The sequence below is a fragment of the Callospermophilus lateralis genome, chromosome 1 (genome assembly GCF_048772815.1).
Source record: "Callospermophilus lateralis isolate mCalLat2 chromosome 1, mCalLat2.hap1, whole genome shotgun sequence".
In the NCBI taxonomy this organism is placed as follows: Eukaryota; Metazoa; Chordata; class Mammalia; order Rodentia; family Sciuridae; genus Callospermophilus; species Callospermophilus lateralis.
The window spans coordinates 47,440,709-47,467,109 of NC_135305.1; the positions used below are offsets into that span (position 1 = coordinate 47,440,709).

Genomic DNA, 26,401 nt, shown 5'->3' on the forward strand with positions numbered 1-26,401 from the left:
ATTTGTTTCAAAAGATGTTTTTATGAGAATAACACCTTACCAAACATTGTTTAAATGGTTTTTATCCAAGAAATTGCAAAAATAAATATAAATATTGCCATCAGTTGGTGTTTTCTCTTGGAATGTTGTCTGAGGTATGTGTGCCAGGACACTGTAGATATGAGAACCAATGGAATGATGGAAGTGAAAATAAGACTGGAGGATGGGACAGGGAATATAGTGCTGTGATCCCCAACTGTGTCTTACAAACTTTTGCACTTTTGATGACAACCCTTGTTCTTGATCTTGTACTTCCCAGTTTCTAGAACTATGAGAAGTAATTTGCTGTTGTTTATCAGCCATCCAGTGAGTGATATTTTGTTAGAACAGCCTGAAAAGATTAGACATGGAATTATGAAAATGTTACTGAAAAACTAGGGGCACTATGTTTCAACAAATGTTGGGAACCTTTGGTTTAGCTCCAAGCTGGGGATTAGAAGCCGGCAGATTTGTCAGAGACTCCAACACAATCAAAGGTCAAGCCAGTCAGGGGGTTGGAAACCAGGGATAGGAGGTTACAAATCCTAAGGTGGAAAAAGATTAAGGGGTCCTATGTCAAGGCAAATCATCATCTAAAAGCTGTGAGGAACTGAATCATTAGTAATAAAGAGAATTTGATACTAGAAGCAATCTCCTGCCTCAGCCAGTACTGTCTTAAAGTATCTTCTAATAAGGAAGACACTGACTTCCATGCTCAAGGCTCAGAACAGGAAACCAGAGAAGTTTTGTTTGAACCAAAGTTTCTCAAAGTACAGGTCCTAATCAGCACAAAATTGAATATTCTTCTGTTTCCTGTTGCTATGAGTTACCTGAATCCGGGTAGTTTATAATAAAAAGATGGCTATTTAGCTCACAGTCTTAGAGGCTGAAAGTCCAAGATCAGGTGGTTCCATCAATTTACCTGCTGGTGAGAGCCCCCTTGGCTATATCACATCATGGATGACATGGAACGAACTTACTTGAGAAGGAGAGGTCACAGGTTGAGATAGGAAGTGAGAGTAAGGAGAGGCCACTCATAATTCATTCTCAAGAACTAGCCAGAGTCCCATGAGAACTGCATTAATTCCTTCTAAGGACATTATAACCCAATGGCCTAATTAACTTACACTAAGCCCCACATCACTACACTGGAGACCAAGCTTCCAACATATGGACCCTTGGAGGAATATACTGAAACCATACTCAAATAACAGTACTTGGGAACTTGTTAGAAATGCATGTCCTGTGTTCCCATCTAAGACATATTGTGTCAGAAACTTTGCAGTGAGGGGTGGGGCAGCAATCTAAAATTGGAGAACAAAACTACTGCTCTATAGCAACAACACCTCTGAGGGCTTCCACTGTCCTCAAGCAATATCAATAAATTTTCACCATGGGACCAAGCTTGAGTGTACACTCTTCATCTTAGTGCCTTATAAGCCTTTTTCTTAAAATATCTAGAAAGGTTTCTGCTCCTTGCTCCAAACACTGATTCAGCAATCTGGAGAAGAAATGTCTAAATGCTGCTGGGACCGTCCACTCATTATTTTTAGTATTCTCTCTTTCTTCCTCTACTATAGTAGCCTTAGAGCATGGCTCCCTCTGCCCCTTCCCTGACTCATTCTCAAAGCTGCATCTAAATAAATCTTTTAGAAGCACAAAGCTGATTACATCAGCTCTGTATATCATTGACCCTAAAGCAATTTCAACTTCTTTTGACACAATGGTTTCAATAGTTGGAGCTGATTCAAATGCCATAAACTGATGTTATTTGCCCACACTCATGCTATGGGAAAATGTCAACAAGATCTTTTAGAAGCAACAAATGATAGAGAAAATTGCCTTTTTTGCATTAGTACTCAATGCTAAAAAATAACCTAAAATTTTCTTACATACAGGCAAAAACCTTTTTCCTCACTTATCTCCACTTCCACCTTTGCCACCCCAGCATGACTCAAAGAATTTTCAATGTGACAATATTGAATACTAACATTGAAAGAAATATATAAATATTATTACTAAAGCAGGTATCATGATAAAGGTTGAATTTATATTGGAGTATAATAAACTAATTTGGGTTTCCAGAGAAGCAAAACCTGGGATAAGGTTTTAAGTACAAGTAGTTTATTTGGTAGAAAATACCTGTCAGTAGGGACATGAGTCAAGGAAGAGAAAACAGTTCATGAAGTTGTGTTTTTACACAAGTTACTTAGGTAGACAACTAGAACAATACCTCACTAATGAATTCTGGGAGACAATAAGAGGTATACACATCTTAGTTATGCCATCAAAAAAAAAAAAAAAAAACTCAGGAGGAATGTATCAATCTCCATGAATTAACTGAAGAGAATGGAAGGGGATGTTCCCAATAGCTGGCATTTCTAGGCTGCTGTGCATATAGTCAAAGAAAGCCCTTGGGCAAAGACATTGTCAGAAGGACATCAGAGTTATGTGATATAATGATGACGCCAAGAAGGTATGAATGCCGCAGGTGTGCTGGTAAGAGTCAATCATGGCCATGGTAGCGTATTTCCCAGTAAGGATTTACTATCTCAGACCCTAACCCACCACATTCATGTGCACTTTGCTCACATTTCCATGTCAAATAGAATTTCTCCATACGTTTTCAAGTGCTTCTAATCAATTAGATCAATATGATTTGTTATTAAAAAAAAATTTTAGTACCAAGTTCCTCTAGAAATTCTTAACTCCGGCTGGTGAATTCTCAAAGAAGTGACTAAGCTACTACCTGAAGCCCAATAAAGGGAAAGGAGATGAATATCTCTGGTAAAAGAAGCATCATGAGAAAAGAATGAAAGAGATCTTGAGGGAGGTGAACAGGATTCTGGAGTTGGATGGTATTTTTCAAGGGAGGTGGGAAGTCATGAGACATCATATTGGAGGAGAATTTTAGCAGATCTCTAGAGCTCTAATACATAGAGTCTGAACTTTATCCTGAAAGAAATGTGGAGATACCCACAGAGTTTTAGGAAAAGAAGAACATAACTATATTTGTAGTTTTGAAAGACTAATGTGTCTGAAGTGCAGAGAATGGAGAGTGATTCTGAAGACCAAAAGGCCAGGTAACATACTGACACGATGATCTACAAAAAATATGGTAGCAGCCTGAAGAAGACTCGTGCACGTGGGTAGAGAGATATGGATAGAGTCAAGGGGTTCAGTGGAGAAGTCCTGATTTGTTGAACATGGGAGTAGAGAGGGGAAACATCAAGGATTACTAGGTACAAGTAGTTAACTAGGAAGCCTAATCAAGGAAATAGTGGTTGCCATTTCCTGAAATGGAAAATCAAGTAGAAGAACTGGCTTAGGGGGAAAATTCCTAGAATGGCCCCATTGAGAAACTCTAGTGATTAGTATAGAATCTGAAATATACCCTGATTTGAAGGAGTCCAGGAAAGCCAGATGACCAGGAGGTAGTTGCATCATAGCCTAAAGCTTACGCAAGAAAGTTTGGGATTCATTGGAGACATAAGTGATCTTGAAGATGATGTTCAAAGATAGGGTGCGTGCAGAGTGGGGAGACGTATGCAAAGAAAGAAAACAGAGGATAGGAAACATATGAAGAACACCAACATTTAACTTATGAACAGATGGGATAAGAAGCTGCATGAAACTACCCTTTTCAGTAAGCCTTTCACATATTGAACCCTTTGCACAATTTTAGCCAATGTTAAATCTCAAATTTCATAGTCTGTAAACTAAATAGAAGTACTGTGACAGCCAAATAACATTACTAAGCTATTTTATCAATCCGTGCCCTTACAAATGGCTATTCTCTCATCTTTTCTCTTGTTCTTCTTCATGTTTCACAGCACCTACTCTAGTTTCTTGCCTCTACCAACTCCCATTTGACTCTTACTTCCTTTTAAGTATTTTTCTCAGCCAAGGAGAATGAATTAATATCTCTCTCTCTCTCTCTCTCTCTCTCTCTCTCTCTCTCTTCATCAATAATTTGCTACTCCAACAGTATTCTTTATTTATTGGAGCTATTGGGGTTCTGGAGGGCTTGTTTTACCTCATGCCAGTTTCACCCTGGAAAAGGCTCAGAGGGAATGAATTAGGATCACTGGAGCTGAGTATGGCTAATTGTCTGGAAACTGCCCAGAATCATCTTCAATCAATCAAAGAATGACAGCAATATCAACACAGCTTCATGAGGCTCTCTGGTTGGAAGTGGGATTCCCAGTGTTTATGAAATTGTTATCCAGTCACATGATATACATTGTCAACCAACATAAAACTAGAAAACACTAGAAACCTATCGTACTAAACCAACAACTTAAGTTGGAGGGACGTAATCCCTTCATGTAACAATTTAGGGCTCATAATACTACATTTTATAATCCTTTCTAATTAATAAAAGTCAAGAATGAGTACTAACACTAAAATAAAACTAGAGAAAGGAAGCTATTAGATAGCTATCAGTGACAAGCAAATACTGCTTCAGAACAGCCAGTTATTCTCACTGGATCCTTTCCAGTGGAATGCAGGCCTGGTAAATGGAGCTGCCCTTCAAACAATCAACAAATGTGAGCCTTGTAAAGAGACAGTGTGCAAAAAAAAGGATGAGATTTTGCTTTACTTTGCAAATTGTACATAACATCTAAGGAGGAAAAAACCCTGTCATAGCCATTGAAGCTGTCTATATTATGTTGATTTTCCATCACAAAATAGTAAATTGTTTTTATTCTAATTATTTATTTTTGGATAATTCTTTTGACAGAAAAGTGTCTTGTAGAAAGAATGTGTTTATCTAATTTTCAAAAAGGTGCCCTAGTAGTGGCCATGATAAGTCATTCACTCTAAGAGACATTATATAAATCAGGTAGCTTCCAAATTATATTAAGTATTTTGGGTGTCTTCAAATGATGATCAAGTTTCAACAGTAAGTCTTGTCCTGTTAGTTTCAATATTAAGTCTTAGTCTCAATATTAAGTCTGCTTAGTTTTAATATTGTCAATATAAAGCCCTCTTAGTTTCAATATTAAATCTTGTCCTTCTCACTTTGTGAGACAAATTTTCTCTACTGTAAAGTTAGAGGTTTAACCAAGTGACTGGTATGGTTCTTTCTCTATACAACCACTCTAAGATCTTCATTATGGATCAGATACATCTATGGCTTATTTGAACAGCATGGGTCTTTGAGGAAACTTCCAAAGGTATTCTAAACATTGAAAAAAAATCTCAAGTCAAAATCTCATTAACCTTAACATAAACATCACGCAAAAATGTCATTATAAAAAAGGGAAGAACACCAACACTTTTGAACATGTATCAGGTGGCAGGCATTTCTCTTACATGATCTCATTAATGTCTGTAACCATCTTGTGAGTTGCTATTGTTCAAATTTTTTGGAGAAGGAAAGACTGATGTATCACAGGACCAGTCACATTGTATCTAGTGTGATCTAGTGCTTAACAAGTCTAGAACAAGGAAAACTGAACAATACAAATGCTTTATTGGTATTATCTGTAAGAAACCAAAAGAGGTAGAAAGATCTGGAAGGTGCAAGCACTAAGTCTACGAGGATGGTTAGAACCAGAGTCCACAACTTGCCTTGAGGTCCAACTTGCCCATCATATGTTTTTGCAAATAATTTTTATCAGAGCACAATCATGTTCACCCATTAGTGCATTGCCTATGACTATTTCCACACAAAGGCAGAAAGGAGCAATTCTGACACATTTGGTCTGCAAAACTTAAAATGTTAATTGTATGATTTGTTTACAAAAAAAATGATTGATCCCTGATGGAACCATATGATTATTATAACTCACTCACTCATCCCTATACCGCACCACTGCCTTTAATTTTGTGAGACAAATGTACTATTGAAATTCATTTTGAAATAATTTACCACTTAATACATTATTACTTTACTACTGAAATTTCTTCCAGAAAATTTTTGAGAGCCAGTTCAGTATTCAATTGTATCTAGCTTTATTCAAGCTTACTGACATTTCCTTTACTGACTACTGCAACCAACACTGACATTAGATGATCTTGTCAGTCATACCCTCTTTATCACTGATGGTTATCAAAAAGCCCAAAGCAGTTAGTTATATTGAGAACTCACAGATTCCCCCACTCCATCCGAAATGTTAGTTCCCCGGTTCTCAATCAATCTTGGCACTGTCCCAGATCGAGGGTGGAATCAATGTGACAGAAGTTTAATTTTCTAAATCATTGTATCAAACATGGTATTGTTGTTTTAAAAAATCCTTAATAAAAAGGTCTTACTAATGGAATAGAGATCTTCACATATTATTTAAGACAGATGGTACTAGATCTTAATCAATTTTGATCCTCACATAGCTCATGAGACATTTGGTTGGCATATGTCCCCTCCCTGTATAGAACCTGCTTACTCTAAAGGCAGAATCAGTTTGTTCTATATACAAGGATGTGAGCACAGTCTATAACGGTGGAACAGGTGATTGATTTATATCTCTAAAGGCAAGAGAATTTCCCGCAAGGAGCAAATAAATTTATTTGATATGTAGTCTTATAACAATTTAAGATATAATTCACATATCATACAGCTCACACAAAGTGTACAGTTCAGTGGGTTTTAGTAGATTCAGAGTTGTGCCACCATTACCACAATCAACTCTCCAGCATTTTCATTACCCCAAAAGAAAACCCTATACTTGTTAGCAGCCCCTCCATTTTTCTCCCAATCCCCCAGCAATAGGTGAGCACTACTCTACTTTCTGTATATATAGATTTGCATATTCTGATCATTTCATATAAATGAAACCACACCATATATGGGCTCTTGTTTCTGCCTTCCTTCACTTTGCATGTTTTCAATGTTCATTCAGGCTGTATCATGTATCAGTACTTGATTACTTCATTCAAATACTGGGTAATTTTTCCATTGTATAGACATACCGCATTTTGTTTATTTGTTTACTTTGTTGAACTTTAGACTTGCTCCAATTTGGGGCCATTATGAATAAAGCTGCTGTGCACATTTGCCTACAAGATTTTGTGTGGACATATGTTTTCACTTCTCTTGGTTATCCACCAGCAGAGGATAACCACGCCAACACTTGTTCTTTTTTTTTTTTTTTTCTTTTTTTTTTTTTTTGGTATAGCTATTCTAGTGGCTTCAACATGGTATCTCATTGTGGATTCCAGTGGTATCTCCTGATGACTCATGATGTTAAGCATATTTAATGTAGCTATTGATCCTTTATATTTCTTTGAAGAACCATCAATTAAATTCTTTTGTTCATTTTTTAAATTAGTTTATGTGTCTTTTTGTTATTGAGTCATAACAGTTCTTTATAGTCTGGCTACATGTTCCTCCCTTGGCTGATAAGTGATTTACAAATTTTTTCTCTTGCTCTGAGTGTTATCTTTTTGCTTTATTGATAGTGTCCTTGGAGGCAAAAGAGTTTTAAATAACTTTCATTCTGTTCAATTTACTTTTTTTTTTTTTTTTTTTGCTTGTGTTTTGGTGTTATTAAGAAGCCTAACTAAAATCATGAATATTTATGCCTGTTTTCTTCTAAGACTTTTATTGAGGTAGCTCTTAATACATAGGGCTTAAGTCCATGTTTACTCAGTTTGTGTGTGTGTGTGGGGATGGGTGGGTGGGTGTGTAGTAGGAGGAAGAGATCTAACTTCATCATTTGCAAGTAGAAATCCATGTTTCTAATCACCATTTGATGAAAAAGAATATCTTTTCCCTTTTGAATAATCTTAGCACCTTTTTCAAAAATCAAAATGTAGGCATTATTTCTGGACTCTCAACTCTATTGCTACTTTATTCTTTTTGATGCTGTTGAAAATGGTTTCCTTATCATCATTTTTAGTTCATTCATTGATACTTTATAGAAACCAATCAATTTGTGCATTTTATTCTTGTAAACTGCAGCTCTGCTGAATTCATTTATTAATGCTAATGTTTTGTTTTGTTGTAAGTCAGTCTTTGGATTTTCTCTGAATTACTTTTAGATTTCTATGCCTGAGCTTATATTATCTGCAAATAGAGCTTGCTTCTCCTTTTACCATGTAGATGTCTTTTATTTATTGTCTTGTGTAAATTGCCCTGGCTCGACCCTCCAGTACAGGTTGAATAGTAGTGGCAAGAGTAAACATCCTTGTCTGATTTCTGATTTTAGGGGGAAATCATTCAGTCTTTCACCATTAAGCATGATATAAACCGTTTTCATGAATGTGTTTTATCAGGTAGTGCTCTACTATTACTAGTATGTGTGTGTGTTTATTATTAAAGGGTACTGGATTTTGTTAAATAATTTTTCTGTGCCTAATGAAGGTATCAATGTGGATTGTGATTAAATCTCATCTATTTCCTTTTTCAAACGCTCCAGAGAAAGCAATTAAAAAAAATGGCATTCTCTGAATAAATGATAGCTTTACAAAAAAAGGCACAAAATAACATTTTTGAAAAGGTTTGTAGATAAGTAAAGATATCTAACAATCACTTTAAAATATAAAAATATAAGTATATGAGAAATTTTTCTGATTAAAACAGTAAAACTTCATTTGCTGATTATAGGAAAATATGTTCTTATAAGAAAAAAGAAGCATAATAAATTAACATATGATCATTATCACTTTTACATATATATATATATGAAAAAGTACATGATAGAATTACTAAATTTCTCTAGTAATGACAAACATTCTCCTATTCTAAAAAATTTCATTTTAAAATAGAGATTTGCATTTCAAAAGCCATTGTATTAACTTAATCAAAATATATCATGCTTTATACTTTATAAAATAGCATATTAACAATCATATTTATCACACAAACGTTGAGAGTTGTGTTGTTTGGGAAGATAAAAACAATAAAATTCCCAATTATAGCTTGATTGTGCTCTGTGTAGTATATATAATGCCTTCTGCTTTAATCCGATCCAATATGGGCCCATAGATCTCCTTTGAGAAGGGCCCCATCAGGCCTTTGGCTTCAATTTCACCTGGAAGAAAATAAAAGTGTGATTATCATTTCAAAGATGGTGCTAAAAGTTAATTTCCCCAGCAAAAGGGAAGGTATCACCCCAGCAATAATCTCAGCATAATAGATGGTCAGAAGCCTGACATTAAAACACTGCTTATATGTTCCCTGCTAGACCATTACTTTGTCAACTCACTGTAAGAAAAAGGGACGAATTTTGGATTAAAAATATAGCAGAACTCAGTGTCATTAACTGCATTAATTCATGCCAGAATGAACAGAAACCAATCTGATTATTTGACCACTAGTACCTGTTAGGATAGCTGAAACAGTAAGTCTGGGCACTTTTCATAACTTCCATGATGACCCTAGCCTTTACGGCTTCTTCACTGTGGTTCCTCAAAGACCAAGTGAGTAGTTTAATTTGACATTATCTGATATGATTTGTAGATATGTTTGCTCATTATTTCACATTTACACATATTGATGTTTTTCACTCCCTTCCTTCTTTCACACAGGCCAAATGGAGTATCATATTCAGAGGTAATGCTTAATCATATTCAGAGGTAATGCTTATTGAATGTATATGTGATCATAAGGGGAAAGTGGAGAGTTAAAATTTGAATTCATTTATAGAGGGTTCCAGATTTCAGATGGTTTGACATATGGGGATTTTCAACGTTATCATGGTGTGTTCAATATAAATCAATGTATTTATATGGAATAGACACATGTGATATAAATAATACTTAGGATCTTTATCTTTTCTCAGGCTAGTGATATGCCATATGATACTCTCATGCAATGCTGGGCAGCAGCAGCCAGCTACAACTCCCAGTCAGCCATGAGATCTCCAGAGTGAATACCTGATACTCTACAGTAAACTGAGTTGCTAAGTTGATGTCCATTAGGTTAGGTGTAGTCGACGCATTTTCAACTTAAGACATTTTCAACATACAATGGGTGCATCAGGATGAAAGCCTGTGGTAAATCAAGAAGCATCCATAATCTTAAATACTAAGTACAGACAACATGCTGAAATACAAAGTTAATAAACTATGGCTCATAAAGGAAAGAAATTAACATTCCCTTGTGGGTCCCTGTATGTTGCAGGAACTTGATATGTTATTTCACTCCAACGTGACAATAGCTTTATGAATTAGGGATAGCAATACCCACTTTCAAGATGAAGAAAGTACTCAGAGGTGCTGAGTAAATGATAACCCATCACAACTATCTTATGACTGGGCTGGGTGAAAATTAGGTCTTACTCCAAAGCCTATACTCTTCCCTCTCCACATGGTGACCTCCCAGTAAGGCATCTTCTCAGATAGCTCACTTTCAGTCAATGCCAGTGTTATGCTCAAGAGTAATTATCTGATGTCCAGCACTGAATGACTTGAGGTGATATGAAGACAGAATCAGCCCTTAAGTGAACAGAACTTACCATTAAGCAACATTTTGGCTGCCATGGCAGTGGGTAACCCCACAGTTTTAGCCATTGCTGAAAAGCCATTGAAGTCTCCATAAACCACAAGATCGATAGTTTTATTTTCTAAATGTCCAGAAGGATGTCTGATTCCAAAGCTGTCTCTCATCACAATCATGTCTTTTTCCTCAGGTCCTTAAAATAAATACAGACGTTTAAAAATGCCACTATAACTCAAATAACTTATTATAACTCAAATATTATGTCTCATTTCCTGCCTGACCCCTTCTCCTCTCACAAACTTTCCTTCCCATTGCATATGGTCATTAGACCATTATCCTCCTGTTTTTCAGACCCAAAACCAAGGGAAAAAAACTCAAGGAAATTAAAACTCTGATCATGTTCTTTTGTTGAGGTCATGATCACTGGCTATGCAGTCACAAGGACAGTGCTGTAGAGGCCACACACACAATTCCAAAAATGCTCCTTAAGCATTTCCTAATAAGTTAGAGTAAAGCTATTTTTGTTTCCTTTCCCACAGTATTTAAGTTCATTCTTACCTAAAAATCCTCACACTCTGGAAAAACAGCTCAATTTCCCTCACATCCCATCTCCCTATTTCTACTGCTTGGTTCCAGCCTGCCAATCTACCCCTCTAACTCTATTGCATGACTTGTCCTTAGGGATACTTCTCTATGACCCCCACAGCCTACCATAGGAGAGCTTCAAGGCCAAATGCTTGGAGAGGGCATCCACAATGGAGTCAGCCTGGGGGACTTGATCTTCCCCAAGTAAGCCCAACCTGAAAAGTACAAGAAGTGGCTGCTTTAATTCAAGCCCTATACATGTTCTTATTTGGGAAGCAGAATAGAAAGTCACAATTTTATCGCAAAAGGGCAGAATTGCAAGATAACTGCCCAAGTTCTAGATCTCTCCTAAATTATAAAATGATGATGTTTTAACCTTTTTGGAGTCATCCCCAGACCCAGAGATTACTCCTTGCAGCAGAGCAGAAATAATGCATTGTAAACCCACATTGTGAAAAAGCTTTTTGTGAGATTACAGATTAGCTGTTCCACATTAAGTGTACCTGCATAACGCACAGCAGTTATATGAATAAACATTTTAAACTATTAGGGTAATACTCAGAGAATCTCCTACAGGAAAGCAAAATTGTGCCACCTTATTCAGGAAAGAATGAGAAATTTCTCAAAATAAATATGTTCCAAATTTTGAGTGTCATTGAGTTCCTCTTTTTACCTACTTTTTATCCCCATATGAACATGCAGTAATCTCTCCACAGTGGACCAACATTAGAGCAGTTAGTTAACCCAAGGCAGATGCAAAATGCTTGGTTGTATCTTTACCTCTCTTTGACTAGAAAGGACCAAGTAATCACTGGTCCAATATATTTTGCTCTAACTTGAATGGGGAGTGCCTACCATTCAGCAGCCTCCAGCTGGCTTTTGTCCCCTCCCAGTTTCTTGAGGACAGCTTCCTTAAGCATATCACACGTGGAGGAGCGTGAAATCCCAACTAGGTCACAGAGGAGTTGTTTCTGATTAGAAAAATAAAGATAATGAATCTGACAATATCATCCTACGTGTATACATGTCTACATAACCAGTGTGATTCTACATCATGCACAACCAGAAGAATGAGAAGTTTTACTCCATTAATATATGATGTGTCAAAGTGCATTCTATTGTCATGCATAATTAGAAAAACATTTTAAAAATGAGGAAAAAAGATAAAAATATAACTTCCTAATAAAATGAGCTGAGAAATTATCCTATTAAGACATTGAACTCAAAAGTTCTTCAAAATTTTAAGTTAGAAACAGCAGTGTGCTTGCATCTGCACCCCTACACATCTATGCATGGAATTCCAGAATGATATTTCAGTGGTAAACACTCAATACTAAGTAAAGGAAATGCCAGCATATTTCTAGCTTTCATATATCCTCTCCATCACATTTTTCGCCCACTCTTCCCCACCCTCCAGCAGTCAATTTTGGCCAGGATAAAGCGGAAGGGACTTGGCTCTGTGGTTGCCAATAGCAACCAGAGTGCTTCTGTAGGTTCAAGAGATGAGAAATAACTGGCAAGTATAAAAAAATCTCAGTGGCCACAGGTTTTTCTACTTTCTAAACAAAACTTTTACCAGGCTCCCAAAGGGAAAGTCATGTTTTAAATCAGGGGTCAAAAAGTTGGTTCACAAGCCAAATGTGGCTCATCACATGTTTCATAAATAAAAATTTTATTAGAACACAGTCAAGCCCATTGATTTATGTATTGTCCATGGCAGAACTGAATGGTTCCACAGAGACTATCTAGCCCATAAAGTCAAAAATTTTTACAGTCTAATCCTTTACTAAAAAAAAAAAAAAAAGAAGTGTGTAAACCGCTGACTGTAGTCAGTGATCAACATACTGGATCCACCCTATGAATGCCTGCACCACCCTCTGCAACCTAGCTGCCTCAAACCCAGGTTCTCTCTAAAGATATTTACTCATTACTATCCAACAGGTAAATTTATGATAGGTAAAACTTTAATTGAAAAGATTTACAGATGCACAAAATTACTACATTGAAAACATTGGTCCTCTTCCCCTGTGGTACATTTCTGTTGGCATCTCTGCTGAAATATGGGCACATTCGTGTAAATTCAATGATCAGCTGGTAACACGTTAACACTTTACATTCAGTTCCATGCCTCCAAAGTCCCTTCCAACTCTAAGATCAAAGCTATGGACATAAACTGAGTAACTAAAACTCAAATTAGTCATGGTTTTGAATGGCCAAGTGAGAGGATTGGCGGGATTAGGGGTTAGGAGTCTAAAACTCTGTGATACAACAGCATCTCTTCTGGATTATCATATTCAAGGGCCCAAGGGACTCCTGCTACTATTATACAGTTGGAGGATCTCAGAGCCCAAAGCAGAGAACAAGTAGGTCTATTTTCAGAGCTCAGAGGAGTGATCCAATGGTACAAGCTAACATGGAAAATAGGCTTGGTGTGTCAATCCCTGGCCTTCTCCATCCTTCAGTAGTGGTGAACAGAAGGAGACTTTTAGGGCAAGGATTTTTCTTCCTACTTCAGCTGCCAACTGCACATCTGATCATTTCAGAAGGCTTTTCTGAAGAGCAGCAGACAGCACACAATTCCCAAGTGACTTACCCAGGTGAGAGGATTGGCCTCAGGTCGAAGAGGAGGATATTCTTCTCTGTTGATCAGACCCAGTTTTACAAATCCATTCAGAGCTTTGGAATATCCCTGAAACAAGAATTAGTAATCAGTGTAAGAAATTTTTCTCTTATAAGAAAACAACTTTTCTCTTATAAGAAAAGAGGATCTATTTTTGTAATTAATTTAGAAAACAGACTGAAAATAGTCATTTGTATTGCTGATATGAATACAATAACCTCCAAGCTCAAACCAATCAGTAGTGTCATAAAAATTCTACTTGTTTATATAAAATACCTTGCAAAACTTGGGCCTTTATTTCTGTTTCCATGACTATGTGAGTGGTATTTTCGGACAGCATAAGGGCAAATTTCCATGTACAATATATAGATAGAGTCAGTTCAGCAGACTGTCATTTAATAGAATAGTCAGTTTTGCTCTTTCTTATCACGGAAGAAGTAATTTATGGGAATATTCTCCAAAGCACATAATCCATTCTATTGATTAAGAATTACTACCCTAAAGCATATAGGGCAAAGGAAGAAAGGTTGAGAATCAAAGTTTCTAAAATGTGGATATGATCATACCACCACTCACATTAAAGTTCTGCATATGTCCTTCAGGTTACATCTGAAGTCCTTGGTATATAATATAAAACTCATCACAATGTGTCCCTGCAGCCTGACTCTCCATCTCTAACCATCCCTAAACATCTGGGCTCTTCTGCACCTGTAGCTCCTGTGTCTGCAACATGTTAACCACCTCTCTTCACCTGTGGAATTCCTGCTCCTCCCTTGGATCCAACTCTGAAACCCCAAGTGAGTGGGCATTCCCTTCCCTGAATTCCATAGTCTTTGTACTGCCTCCACTGTAATACGTTATTCTGTGTCTGTTCTTCTGGATCATAGGCATAGAAAGCAGGAAATTATATTTAATTATATTATATTTATTATATCATCACAATATATTACTGAGTGTATACCCTTTATTCTCACACCCTCAAGCCATTTTCCTACATTCCAGCATTTCATTCTGCTAAAGGAGAGCAAATGACAGAATAAAATTTTTGATTGACATATTAGGTCAAACAAAAAACAACAACAACAACAACAAAAAAAAAACAGTCTTTGTTCTGTGTGCAAATCAGGGGGGAATGTGAGGCCTGAAACAGGGAACTCAGTAGCTGCTACAAAAACAGCTCAAGGATAAAGAGAGAGGAAAGTAATGTTGGAAAGCAACAAAGTTTTTAAAATAAATAATAGTTCCTGGTAGCCATCAGAGATCTCATCAATAAGAGTGCAGTCAACTGGTAATTTTCATATTTCTGCAAGGTTGTAATATTCTAGCTATTCAAAGAGGAAAAAACAAAACAAAACAAAAAAAAGGAACACGCAAGTTTGCTTCAATGATCCGACAAGTACTAAGGATTTCTTAATCTCGGAAATATAGGTTTTGTTTTGTTTTTATTTTTGCAGTGCTGGGATTGAACCCAGAGCTTCATGCATGCTAGACAAGTTCTATCACTGAACCACATCCCCAGCCCCAGGGATAGTTTTATGGAGACCTCCAGAAATTAAGCTACTTTATAGGCTGTCTTCAATAAACACTGAGCAAAACTGCTGCCACATTGCAGGGGCTGAAGCCTCAGAGATGAAAAACTTAATTCTTATCCATGGAGAAACTGTGGACCAGCAGAGGGTCAGATAAGACAGAAAAAAAAATGATGCCTGGCAAACAAATAGTGATTATAAGTGACCATTGATGACCAAGCTACCATAGAATATTATTGGTGCTATGACAGAGGTGGACACAGTTATGGGAGCACAAAGGAGCAGAAACTGGCATAAATGAGAAAGGGGTGGCTCAAGGGCAAGGATTTAGGGAGATCCCAGAGAAAGGTGTTATCACACTGGGTCTGGAAGGACAGCAGGTGACAGGCAGGCAGAGGATGTCACCAAGGCCTCCCTGTCATATTTGAATGACAGCGTCTCATCTCCAGCCCTAGAGAGTCTATTTGGGTTGCTGAAGGTTGCCATAGCTTGCTCAGGGCAGTCCACAAGACAAACACTGCAACGTCTTCCATGGTCAGGGGTTCTAAGGACTTAGCTCTCATTCATATACATCGAGGTTATTTAGTCAATACTTAAATCTATTAAGATCCTTTATTTCTAAATCTGCATGTTTAGCAAAAGACTATACTGAAAGCTATCCAGAAATTCTAACTCCTGGACTCCACCTCCAAAAATGTTACTACTCACGTAGAACTAATTGAAGAAAAACAGTCAAGAAATCTTCCAGAGCAGGGGATGGCATGACTAGAACTAATCACAAGAATTTCTGCTGTGCTTACAGGCTTGTTGGGGAGCCGGACAATGAGCACATCACACTCATAAGAGTATGACTGCCAACCTGCCCGATGGGAGCTTATAATCTTTTGGGGGAGACAATAAAAATACACATATAAATAATACTAAAATGCTAGGAAGTAAATATTGGGAGACATAAAACCAATAGATGTTCCAACAAGTAAGAAACAAAACGGTTGTCTTTTCTTTAAATAGATAAATAGAATCTGTGGGTGTAGCTCAAGTGGTAAGGTGTTCACCTAGTATGCACAAGGCCCTCAGTTCAATCCTGAGACCACAAAATAATAATAATAATAAATATATAGGAGTATGAACCTGGCAGACATTATGCTAAGTGAATGAGTCAGACAAAAAAGAAAAATACTGTGTGATCTTACTTATATGTGAAGTCTTTTTTTAAAAAATGTCAAATATCAAATATGCACAGATAAAGAATAACAAAGGTCACCAGGATCCTGAGGCAGCAGGGTGGTCAGGAGGGTGTTGGAAGGGGACAGAATGGGGGAGAAGTTGAACTACAGATGAATCTCCCAAGTTCATGGCCACACAGAGCTCTAAATATCAGTTTATTGTGGATACCAGCAGATGTAATAAGTTAAGGATCTCAATAGGAAATCAACCTGGTTTTAGGATGGGCCCTAAATCCAATGGCTGGTATCTGAAGGAGGAGACGAGAGAACACTGAGGGTGGTATGAAGACAGAGGCAGAGAGGGAATGATATGACCACATGCCAAACCTCCAGGAAGGGGCCAACCCTGCACACACCTTGATTTCAGACATCTGGCTTCCTGAACAGTAACAGAATAAATTTCTGTTATTTTAAGCCATTCAATTTATGGCAATATGCTAGGAAACTATAACAATGCTTATCCTGATCCAATTGGATCCAATTGATCCAATCAATTTATTGAGCAGCTACTATGTAGCTACGAAGCAACTGCTCTTTTGTGATCAATAAATGGGTAACGGACATTTGTATTTTTCCAACTAGAATGTGTTATCCATTAGGTGGTCTAAAAACATTCCGGGGCTGTAGTTGTGGCTCAGTGGTAGAGCGTTTCCCTGGCATGTGTGAAGCTGTAGGACCCATCCTCAGCACCACATATCAATAAAATAAAAGATCCATTGACAACTAAAAAAATAATTTAAAAAATTCCAGATGTGCTTTGGGGAAGTCCCTCTCACCCTGTCCCTTTCCCCAGCTCCTGTCCAGATATTTCGAATGAGACTGACTCCACCTTCATCAATATCGAATATCATAGATCTATACTTTTATTCTACCAACATCGGAGATAAATCCCAGCTAAAGAGACAAAAATTACATTTTTAATGATTAGAAAGATGAGGTTTTACATTTCCACTGGATTTGATAGAGTACAAGAAGTAAAGCCTCTGCCACTGTGTGGAAATCGGGACTGCAGGGAATCCTGGCTAAAAGGGCTGTGGAACAAAGGGAAATTGAGTCCTGGAGAGGCCACTTGACCCCCAAATCTCACAAACCTGAACCTGCTTGCCCCTGACTGCTAATAAGGCATTACATTCTCCTTTGTGATTTTGAGTTGACATCTGACATTCTAAAACTGTTAATCAAAAAAGAAAAGAGGCTGTGGGTTGGTTTATCATCTCAAATACTTTGATCAATAAGGGAAATTAAGTATGCACACCACTCATATCAAAACTGGCAAGGTGTTTAATCTACAATACAGTTGCTGACCTTATACCTCAGTGTCCCCCGCAGCAGCGTGTGGGCAGACGGAATGCCGTAGATCTCAGCGTATCTGGTACTGTCTCTATTGGGATACCCTTCCAGATTCAGTCCTGGGAAGTAATCCATGGAAGTGACTGCGTCCAAAAAGGACACCCCTCCTGTGACGTTCACGACCTGAGAACATTGAACGGGTGCAGGTGGGGTTACATCAGAGCTTGATCCCCTTTGGGTTCATCTGCATCAACTACCCCAAGGAAACAGAAGTTTAAATAATTAAATTTTAATGAAACCATCGTAATGAGCATTCCAGAGTCAAGCTGTTTCACTGTTACCATAATTTTTAAATTTTTCAATGAACTTATGAATTATGGTAACACAAAGGCAAAAATAACAGATACTTATTTAAATGGCTTCTATGTTCAAATCGGCATGGCAATATTCTTTTTTTTTTTTCACTCTCACACCCTCTTGAATGCCATGTCAGGCATGAGTCATACATTCCATTCACACAGCTAGCATTTATTGAACAGCTACTATGTATGTCCAGGGATCACACAAATTGTGGAGAGAATAAGGACAGTGATGAGTAAGATGTAATCTCTGTCTTCCATCTACTCTTTTTCTCATTGAAAATCAACTAGATGTCTATCCTGTACCTGGAACCATGAAGTAGCAACTATAAAGAGCTCACAGCCAGACCATTACATAAAACTTTGTGTACAAGTTATAGGGCTTTTGAGATTGTGAGGAGACCTCCCTTCACAACAAAGACGATGCTGACAGCATGCAGTGAAACTCAAATCAGTACTACCCATAATTTTATGACCAATGAGAAGTTAATCATGGATTCCCAAGCTCTTTGATATCTCACTACATCTTTTACCTGTACCTCTTCCCACATGCACATTCAAAATGCAGTAAAGCTGCATGACCAATGTAATTCTGCAATCTGTACACTCAGAAAAATGAGAAATTATATCCCATCTGACTCAAATGTATGATGTCAAGATCACTGTACTGACATGTGTAACTAATTAAATCAAATTAAGAAAATAAATAAATAAATAAAATGCAAGTGGAAAAAAACCAAAATGCAGTAAAGCTTTTTTGTTTTGTTTTGTTGCTTGGTTTTGTCTTTATTTTAATTGGAGGATTACGTTTTCTTTTAGTTTGTGAGGTTTGTGGTTATCTGAGAGATAATGGAAAGCATTCTGGAGTGATAAAATCAGGGCTGAGACTTTGGGTCAGGGATTCTAGTGAGCTGGATTTTGTCCTGGCTCCACAGTGAGCCACCATCTCTGACCATGTCTCTAAAACTGTACACTCCACAAGGCAGAAAGAGGTTTCCAGGGAGCCTCAGGACGAACTCAAAGGAATTTTCCCAAAGGCAATGCTTTGGCTACACTTAATTATTCCCATAGCTATTTGCAGATGGGCTCCACATGTGCCTTAACATGAGCAATCAACACCTCATCTCAATATGGCAGAAGACCAGGAGGGAAAGGGCTGCTCAGACTGCAGTGTCAGGATGGGCAGAATCTCTCTGGTTAAAACGCGGTGCTGCTGTGAGGAATGCCTTCCATTTAATTTTCTTGTAACCCCTTCTGCGATGCACCACTAACATTTCCAGAGAGACCATTTCTGTACTATTTGTTTAAAATAAATCTTCTGATATGATTCTACAGTTTTTTAAAAAATCAAATAAAGAAGGTAAATGTTGACGTTTAGGGTCTCCACATCCATTTCCCTTCTATAACCTATGGCAATTCCAAAGTTCTGTTTACTTATTTAGAGATTAAGAAATTTTTAAAAAAGAAAAACTGAATAAAGATGATGAAAGATGAAAGTTCAGCATCTTACCAATGAGAAATAAATCAGCTAGTTTGTAAGTCCATCATGAATTCTGGGGAAGAAAATCAGGAACTGTAAACTGAATGGTATTGATTCATTTAGAGAGACTGACAGTTGGCTAAGCAAGCAGATCCAGAATATTACAGGGTAATCATTACCACTTGTATCAATTCAGAGTTGTATTTCTAGTGACGTACCATGGGTTCAATAAACCCTGTCATGTTTAATATTTAAGTAATGACTTGAATAAAGACAGAAAGATGTATCTACTTTGCAGAGAATATGCATTTCATTTCTTTATTCTCTGATGACACTAACATCCAAGACCCACTCTCAGCAGAATCTGGCTCATCTCTCATTGATGTTGCAGGCCACTCTAAGTCCAAATATTTTTTTACACACACACGCACACGCACACACACACACACGCACAAATACATCTCCTAGTCATTGAGAATCACTGTCAAATGTTTTACATCAAACATTCAAATAACCACAACCTGTTTCATCACTAAACAACAAGGAAATTTTTTCCCTATGTAATTAGTTTTTAGTTATTTATTTTTTTCTTTTTAGAAATACATGACAGAAGAGTATATTTTGACATGTTTATACCCACTGAGAGTATATCTTATCCTAATAGGTTTTCAGAAAGTCACCTCCTTCTACTCTAAAGTCCTGGAAATCCTGTCCACTGATGTGATATGAAAATTGCTCAAGTGATACAACAAGGAATTTAACACAGGAAACATAGAATCATTTATTCCAGGCCCACAGTATTTCAAGCGCCTTGGGTACCTTCTCTTCCATCTAGGCAACAGCATATTTGACAGAGGTAGAAACTAAGGCTCAGAGAGTCACCCGTGAGCAAACTTGAAGCCAGGTCTATCCAACTCTAATGCCCATGTGCTTTCTACTTCATCACACGGCCCTCTTCATTGTGCTTATTTCTGAATGAGTATTTTCAAAAGATATTGACACAGTATATCACCTCCGATTGTGCCACCAGTGGAGCATCTGGGGAAAGTATGGATTGCTGTGGGCAGTGGGAGAACCATAATTGTCCTGATTTCCTAAAGGCTACTGCAGTCAGGTGCTGGCAGGCAGAGGAAAGCGGGCTCCCACAAAACTTAACCTTGTAGCCACGGTTGCAGAGGAAGCAGTTTTTACTTGAAGTATGTGTTTATCTGGGATAGACTGGGAGAGGAAGCTGAAAGAGACCATGGCAAAGGTCTGCCATGTCCTGCCCAAATGTAAGACTGTCTTTCTTCCCAAGGCAGGAAAGCAAAGCACCACCTGTGGAGGAAAAGGAACTAGGAGAAGATGAATCACTGTCTCCAAATAGGTGGAAGGAAATCAGACTTGTTAGAAATCTGATTAGAATTGAGAAATAGTACCAGTGGCTGGAACTTACCACAAGGACGTGAGATAATATGTCCTAACTCATTTTCTAATTGCTGGAAAAGTTTGACACTTCAATTTTAAATAGAAGCCAGAGAGGTCACTTGGCTCCCTCGGTAAGATTCTGCATGTCATTTAAGGCTGGCTCTGTGGTGGAGGTGATGGAAGCAGAGTGGGTGGAGGGACAAGAATACAAGAGAGGTTTTAAGAAGTTTAACAGTCGGGCTCCGGAGACAGACTGGATACACTTGAGTTACTGAGTGACTAATACAACGCCCAGAAAAATACAGACAATGGAGTGTTAAGTATCTGACATGTAATTGAATTCAGACAAAAGAGTGAATGGAAGACAGAGTGTCAGGAAAAGCTGTCTGCAAGAAACTTAAGCAGGACCTTGAAAAAAAAATGCAAAGAAAGAAAAGCATCATGTTTTCTTTTTCAAATTCCCCACAGTGTCAAGAAAATGTGAAAAAGCACTCCTTTCAAATTCAACAAATATGACTTCTGCTGCCTGAGAATAACCTCTTGCTTTTCCTGTTTCTCATGACCATTAATTTCTTTATTTTGCTGATATCTGCTAAAGATTGATGATATGCCTGTTAACCAGTTGTTAAGCGGATTGCAATCTCTAGGCCTTCACTGAGTCTTATTGTGGAAACCCTGTGAAGCTGATATTATTGTCGTCTTTAGATAAGAAGCCCAAAGTCCACCCAGCTCATGGCAGAACAAAACCAGGTCCATGGGCGTCCAATCCCTTGCTCCTTCCACTAGGCATTCTGCTGAGCCTTTCATTGGATCTTCCCTAGCATTTAGATAGCCTTCTGAAAATAAGCATTTTGCATAATTGAAGCAAAAATTTTTCCAGCCAGCCTTAGCATTTGTAAGAAACACAGGCCAATGTCCTTCCAGAATGCAAGAGGTGGAAGGAGCTGCTGAAATGCAACAGGAGGCAGACAGTAAGCAGCACATGAAAGGATGTGCACTTGGGAGAACATCGGTCTGAGATTCTGGCCCAAACCATAATGATTCATGGAACTGGAGCACTGGATAAAATTTCAGTGTTTATATCACACATGCAGAGACTGATATGCAATGGACTTAACTATTACCAAGCCTTTGGTGACACTGTGAAGGAAGCCAGCACTTGGTTTCTTATTCTGAAGCATTCAGTATCTTTCCCACATTCGCCTAAAGTGCCCTGCTTATTTAGTAGGGTTCTAAATGAAGCTATGGTCTGCTGATCACACTAGAATGTAGATGTACACTAGAATCAGTTGGGGAGATTTTTTTTTTAAATCCCAAAACTCTGGTGAATCAGAATCTTTAAGGATAGGACCCAGGTATCTGATATGCAGCAAAGTTTATGACCAAGATTTACATCATAGGCATGAAAGATCTGGCTGATGGGCAATGGAAACAATCAATAAGGCCAAACAATTGGGAGCCACATCCCAAATCATGTGATTTAGATACTGGCTCAGCCACTTGTGCTTAACTCTCTACAATTGACTTCTCCTTCATGGTTTTGCTTCATAAAGGGCAGCACCCTGCCTGAATGGCACCTTCTTATCCTTCCAGGCTGAGCTCAGCCTTCTCTCCATTGCTTTTCCTTCTCTCTCCACCAACCACTTCACCTAGGTCAGATCAGCTTCCCTCTGTGTATTTCTGTGGCATGTTAGTATACTTTAGAAATTCTTCTTCTTATAGTTATTTATTCCTGTGTCTATTGTTTCACTGATAGGAAGCAATCTATAAAAGGGGGAAAGAAAAGGTTTTGGAGTCATTTAGAACTGGCTTTGAGTCCCTGATGATGACCTTGAACATCCTCTCTGAGCCAGTTTCCTTACATAAATTGCTAAAAATCATTCTAAATATGGAGAGTACTTATATTCTGTTACACAGCGGCTAGGGATGAAATTGTACGGAGAGCCACCCCCATCCAGTGGTGAGTTCTCTGAGGAGGGGCACTGCATTCAGTGTAGCAGCCTTTGGTGCCTCATCCCATAGTCAACAACAGTAGCTACTCAGTAAATGCTGAAATAAATGCAAAGATGACCAGAATGTATGAGTGTAGAGATGAGATGTGAATTTCCAAAAGCAACTTGCAAGAAGGCAAAGAGAGAAGAATGCGCACAGGCTTTGCTGGAAGGTAAGACCACAATAAATGGTACAGGAGATGTATGCTGGGAAGGAAGGGACAATGGGGGATGGGGCAGGCAGCAGAGCCATTGTTAGAGGACCTCGGCAGCAACTCAGGGAGAGAGAGTTTGGACTTTGTTAGGCAGTTATTGCAGGTTTGTATCTCTAAAGCTTTGAAGGTATTTCTTTACCTTTCCATTGAGCAGATAGGTGGCAGGCTGCATGATATTCATCAAAACGCCCACTGGACTCCAGCTAAATTTGTATCTCAAAGGGTTGTCTGAATGTTCAGGGGCTGGGATCCCACCACAGTAGGAAATGTAAGATTCAATCTGTAAATAAAAACATTAATGGATGAGGGGAAATAAACAATAAGTTGGGGAGAATAATTAATTTAAATCATCAGTTGAGGGCAATGATATTTATGGGGTAAATCTGCTGTAACATTTTTCTTCTTTTAAAGTACTAAAGTTTTAAATATATGTCCTTAACATCAGACACTACTTGATTAACTCAGTTATATTTGATAAACATGAAAAATAAAAGGAATATCTAGAGAGAGTAACTAACATTTTGTTCATTTAAAAATGAAACAATTAGTTTACTTCTTATCAATTCCAGTTCATATTAAAATTTACATGTATTTGTATATTCAAAAAAATGAAACAGTTAACATATTCAATGGTACTTTGTTATGTGCAAATATATCATACCCCAACATAATGATGATATTCCAAAGACCCTTTTCTCACTTTCAAAAGTCAAACTATATTACAGAACCTCCAAAGCAGTCTAAATTCTTTATGAAGCCAAAATATTGTAGTAATGTCCATTTTTTCTAAAAATTAGTTGCTACCCAAGACTCAGACATTGTTTTATATTTTTGACTGATGGCACAAATTTTTATTTTAAATTCCCCAGCAAAGAATGAGCTATAATGCAGCAGCAGCATTCGTGACAATTATAGAAAGATTGTGTACATGAGAAACGACCTCTTAATGTCTTTCTAAATGGACTTCGGGATTAAACTAGGCTCACCGTGGCTCCCACTTCTTTGGCCTTATCAATTGTTTCCATTGCTAACATGTGATCCAGCCCAGGGTCCAATCCCAATTCACCAATGACAGTGATTCCAGCATCCTCCACACTGCAAACAGGTGGAAAGAGGAACAACAAAAAGTTGGATATAAAGTGAAAACAAAGCCACAGAGCCACTTAATTTGTTGAAAATGGTTTTTACGCACCTCTTTTCCAGTTCTTTTAGGGCTGGTGTGATGTAGCTTGCCGTGATCATGTTAACTTTGCTTGCAACACATGCCTTGGCCACGATAGGATGCAGCACATAAGGCAATAGGCTTAAAAACAGAGACAGAAACGAATAAGAAACTCTCTTTTCATTATGGATTGGATCTGGAATGTCCCCCCTAAAGTTGACGTGTTTAAGGCTTGCTCCCCAAATCAGCAATGTACAGAGGTGGGGCTTTGGGGAAGTAATTGGATGGGCTCTGACCTCATCAGTGGATTAGTCCATTGATAGCTGAATAGACTGCTGGGAAGTGGTGGAAACTGTAGGCAAGTGGGACACAGTTGGAGGAAGTGGGTACCTGAGAGCATGCCCTGGGCACTATGTCTTGTCCCTTCCCCTACCATCTCTCTGTTTCCTGGCTGTCATGAACTTCCTCTGTCCTGCCCTTGCACCATGATTGCCTCATCTCAGAGCCAAAGCAATGGACCCAGTCTATTATGGACCAAAATCTCCTGAACCCTGAGCCAAAACAAATTTTTCCCAAAGTTACTTTCCTCAGGTGTTTGTCACTGTTGCAAAAAGCTGACTAACACACACCCCCTTCCGATGCACCTATATCTGTACTAACATTCAGTCCCAAGGCACTTCTCTCAGAAATGACCAAGGACTCCCTGAGGTTCATAGAATAAATTCATCCTGCTGGCACATCTAAAAGCCTCCTTAGTGACCCTCACTTAACCTCCATCTCTTCCCTCAGTCTGTTCATATGTTATATGGAAACAAAGGAGCAACTGTCATTCTTCACTCAAGGTCTAGATGGAAGGACTTCAGTTGATATTGTTTTGATTTTTGGAAAATGGAATTAGAGCTGACCCCTCTTTTTGAAGGTGATATAATGGGCACTCAGTGGGACATAACTTGAGTCATTTGACTTCAACCCAATTAATCCAAAAGGATTAAAAGTATCAGTTGTAAAAAACACACTCAAAATGCAAATGGATTTTCAAAGAAACTAACCAAATTTGATTACTATTTTATATTAAATCATTAAAAACTAAAATTTTAAAAATTAAAACCATTAAAATTTAATATATTATTATATTTATTTGTAAAATATTTTGGCCCATTTTAGTTCTTAAACCCCTAACACTGTATTTATATCAAAATAACTTTTCCAACTTAAAAAATAATAAAGTTATTTAAGGAATAATACAGAATAATAATGTCTAATGAAATCACCACTATTCAGCATATAAAATTCACCAAGTACAAAAAAGTTAAACACAAAACAGATTTTACTAAGGCTAACTGCTATTGAAGGCTAAGTTTGCTTAATTTTGAATTTTGAACATTAATAAATTGCTTTTATCCACTATCTTGTCATATTTTGCTTCAGATTTCCTTTGAAGTGTGTTTTATTATGTTATTTTCTTTTTGTTTTGTCAGAAAAAATGGCATATTTAAGTAGCCATGTGTGATAAGATAAATTATTTTTGCTTTACTAAGGTTAGACTACTCAAGTTTGAATCAGAATTATTTATCATAGTCATATCATTACCAGACAAGATCTATTTATCTTTAGTCAATTTTTGCTAAATAAAAATTAATTTATATAAAATGTCTAATATGAGTAAACTTTTAAGTGCCCAAGGTGAGCCTATATTCAAAGATATCAAGAGGTAATGCATAACTTCCCACCTATAATTAGAATCACCTTTCATTCAATCTGTTTTCCAAGTCTACTTTTTTAAATGGACATTACAAAACTTCCTCCAAAGATACAATTTGAATCTGATCTAACTATGGACATTATTAAGCAATCACCATCAGTAAGCAGGTAGTTTTTTTTTTTCCTCCTACCTTGGAAAAATTCTATTCTAAGAATAAATCACTATTCTCATGACTTTGACATTCAAATCTAACACTGACCTCATCTATATCTATCAATCAATGTTAGATCTATAAAGTTCGATCTGCTTTTTTAAGTAGCAATAATCACTATATTGGAAGATATGTTCCCACGGTAAGACTTAAAATGTTTATAGGAGAATCTCCTTTTCATTTAAGCTTTACAAGTCCAGAAGAAAAAATAGACAAAAA

The 26,401-nt window shown here is 37.5% G+C and overlaps 1 protein-coding gene across 2 annotated transcripts in view; it reads right to left on the bottom strand.

The window, feature by feature from the left end:
- Window positions 1–8,760: 8,760 nt before the first annotated feature.
- Window positions 8,761–26,401, bottom strand: part of Aass (aminoadipate-semialdehyde synthase) — a 53,377-nt gene continuing 35,736 nt past the window's right edge. For both annotated transcript variants that reach the window (XM_076861836.2, XM_076861828.2), the window contains 9 exons: window positions 24,300–24,410; window positions 24,094–24,202; window positions 23,247–23,387; window positions 17,671–17,838; window positions 13,584–13,679; window positions 11,846–11,961; window positions 11,117–11,205; window positions 10,422–10,598; window positions 8,761–8,996 (listed from right to left, as the gene is read on the bottom strand). In XM_076861836.2, the coding sequence (XP_076717951.1) occupies window positions 8,878–8,996; window positions 10,422–10,598; window positions 11,117–11,205; window positions 11,846–11,961; window positions 13,584–13,679; window positions 17,671–17,838; window positions 23,247–23,387; window positions 24,094–24,202; window positions 24,300–24,410 (1,126 nt within the window). In that variant the 3' untranslated portion in view covers window positions 8,761–8,877. The remainder of the gene's footprint in view (window positions 8,997–10,421; window positions 10,599–11,116; window positions 11,206–11,845; window positions 11,962–13,583; window positions 13,680–17,670; window positions 17,839–23,246; window positions 23,388–24,093; window positions 24,203–24,299; window positions 24,411–26,401) is intronic.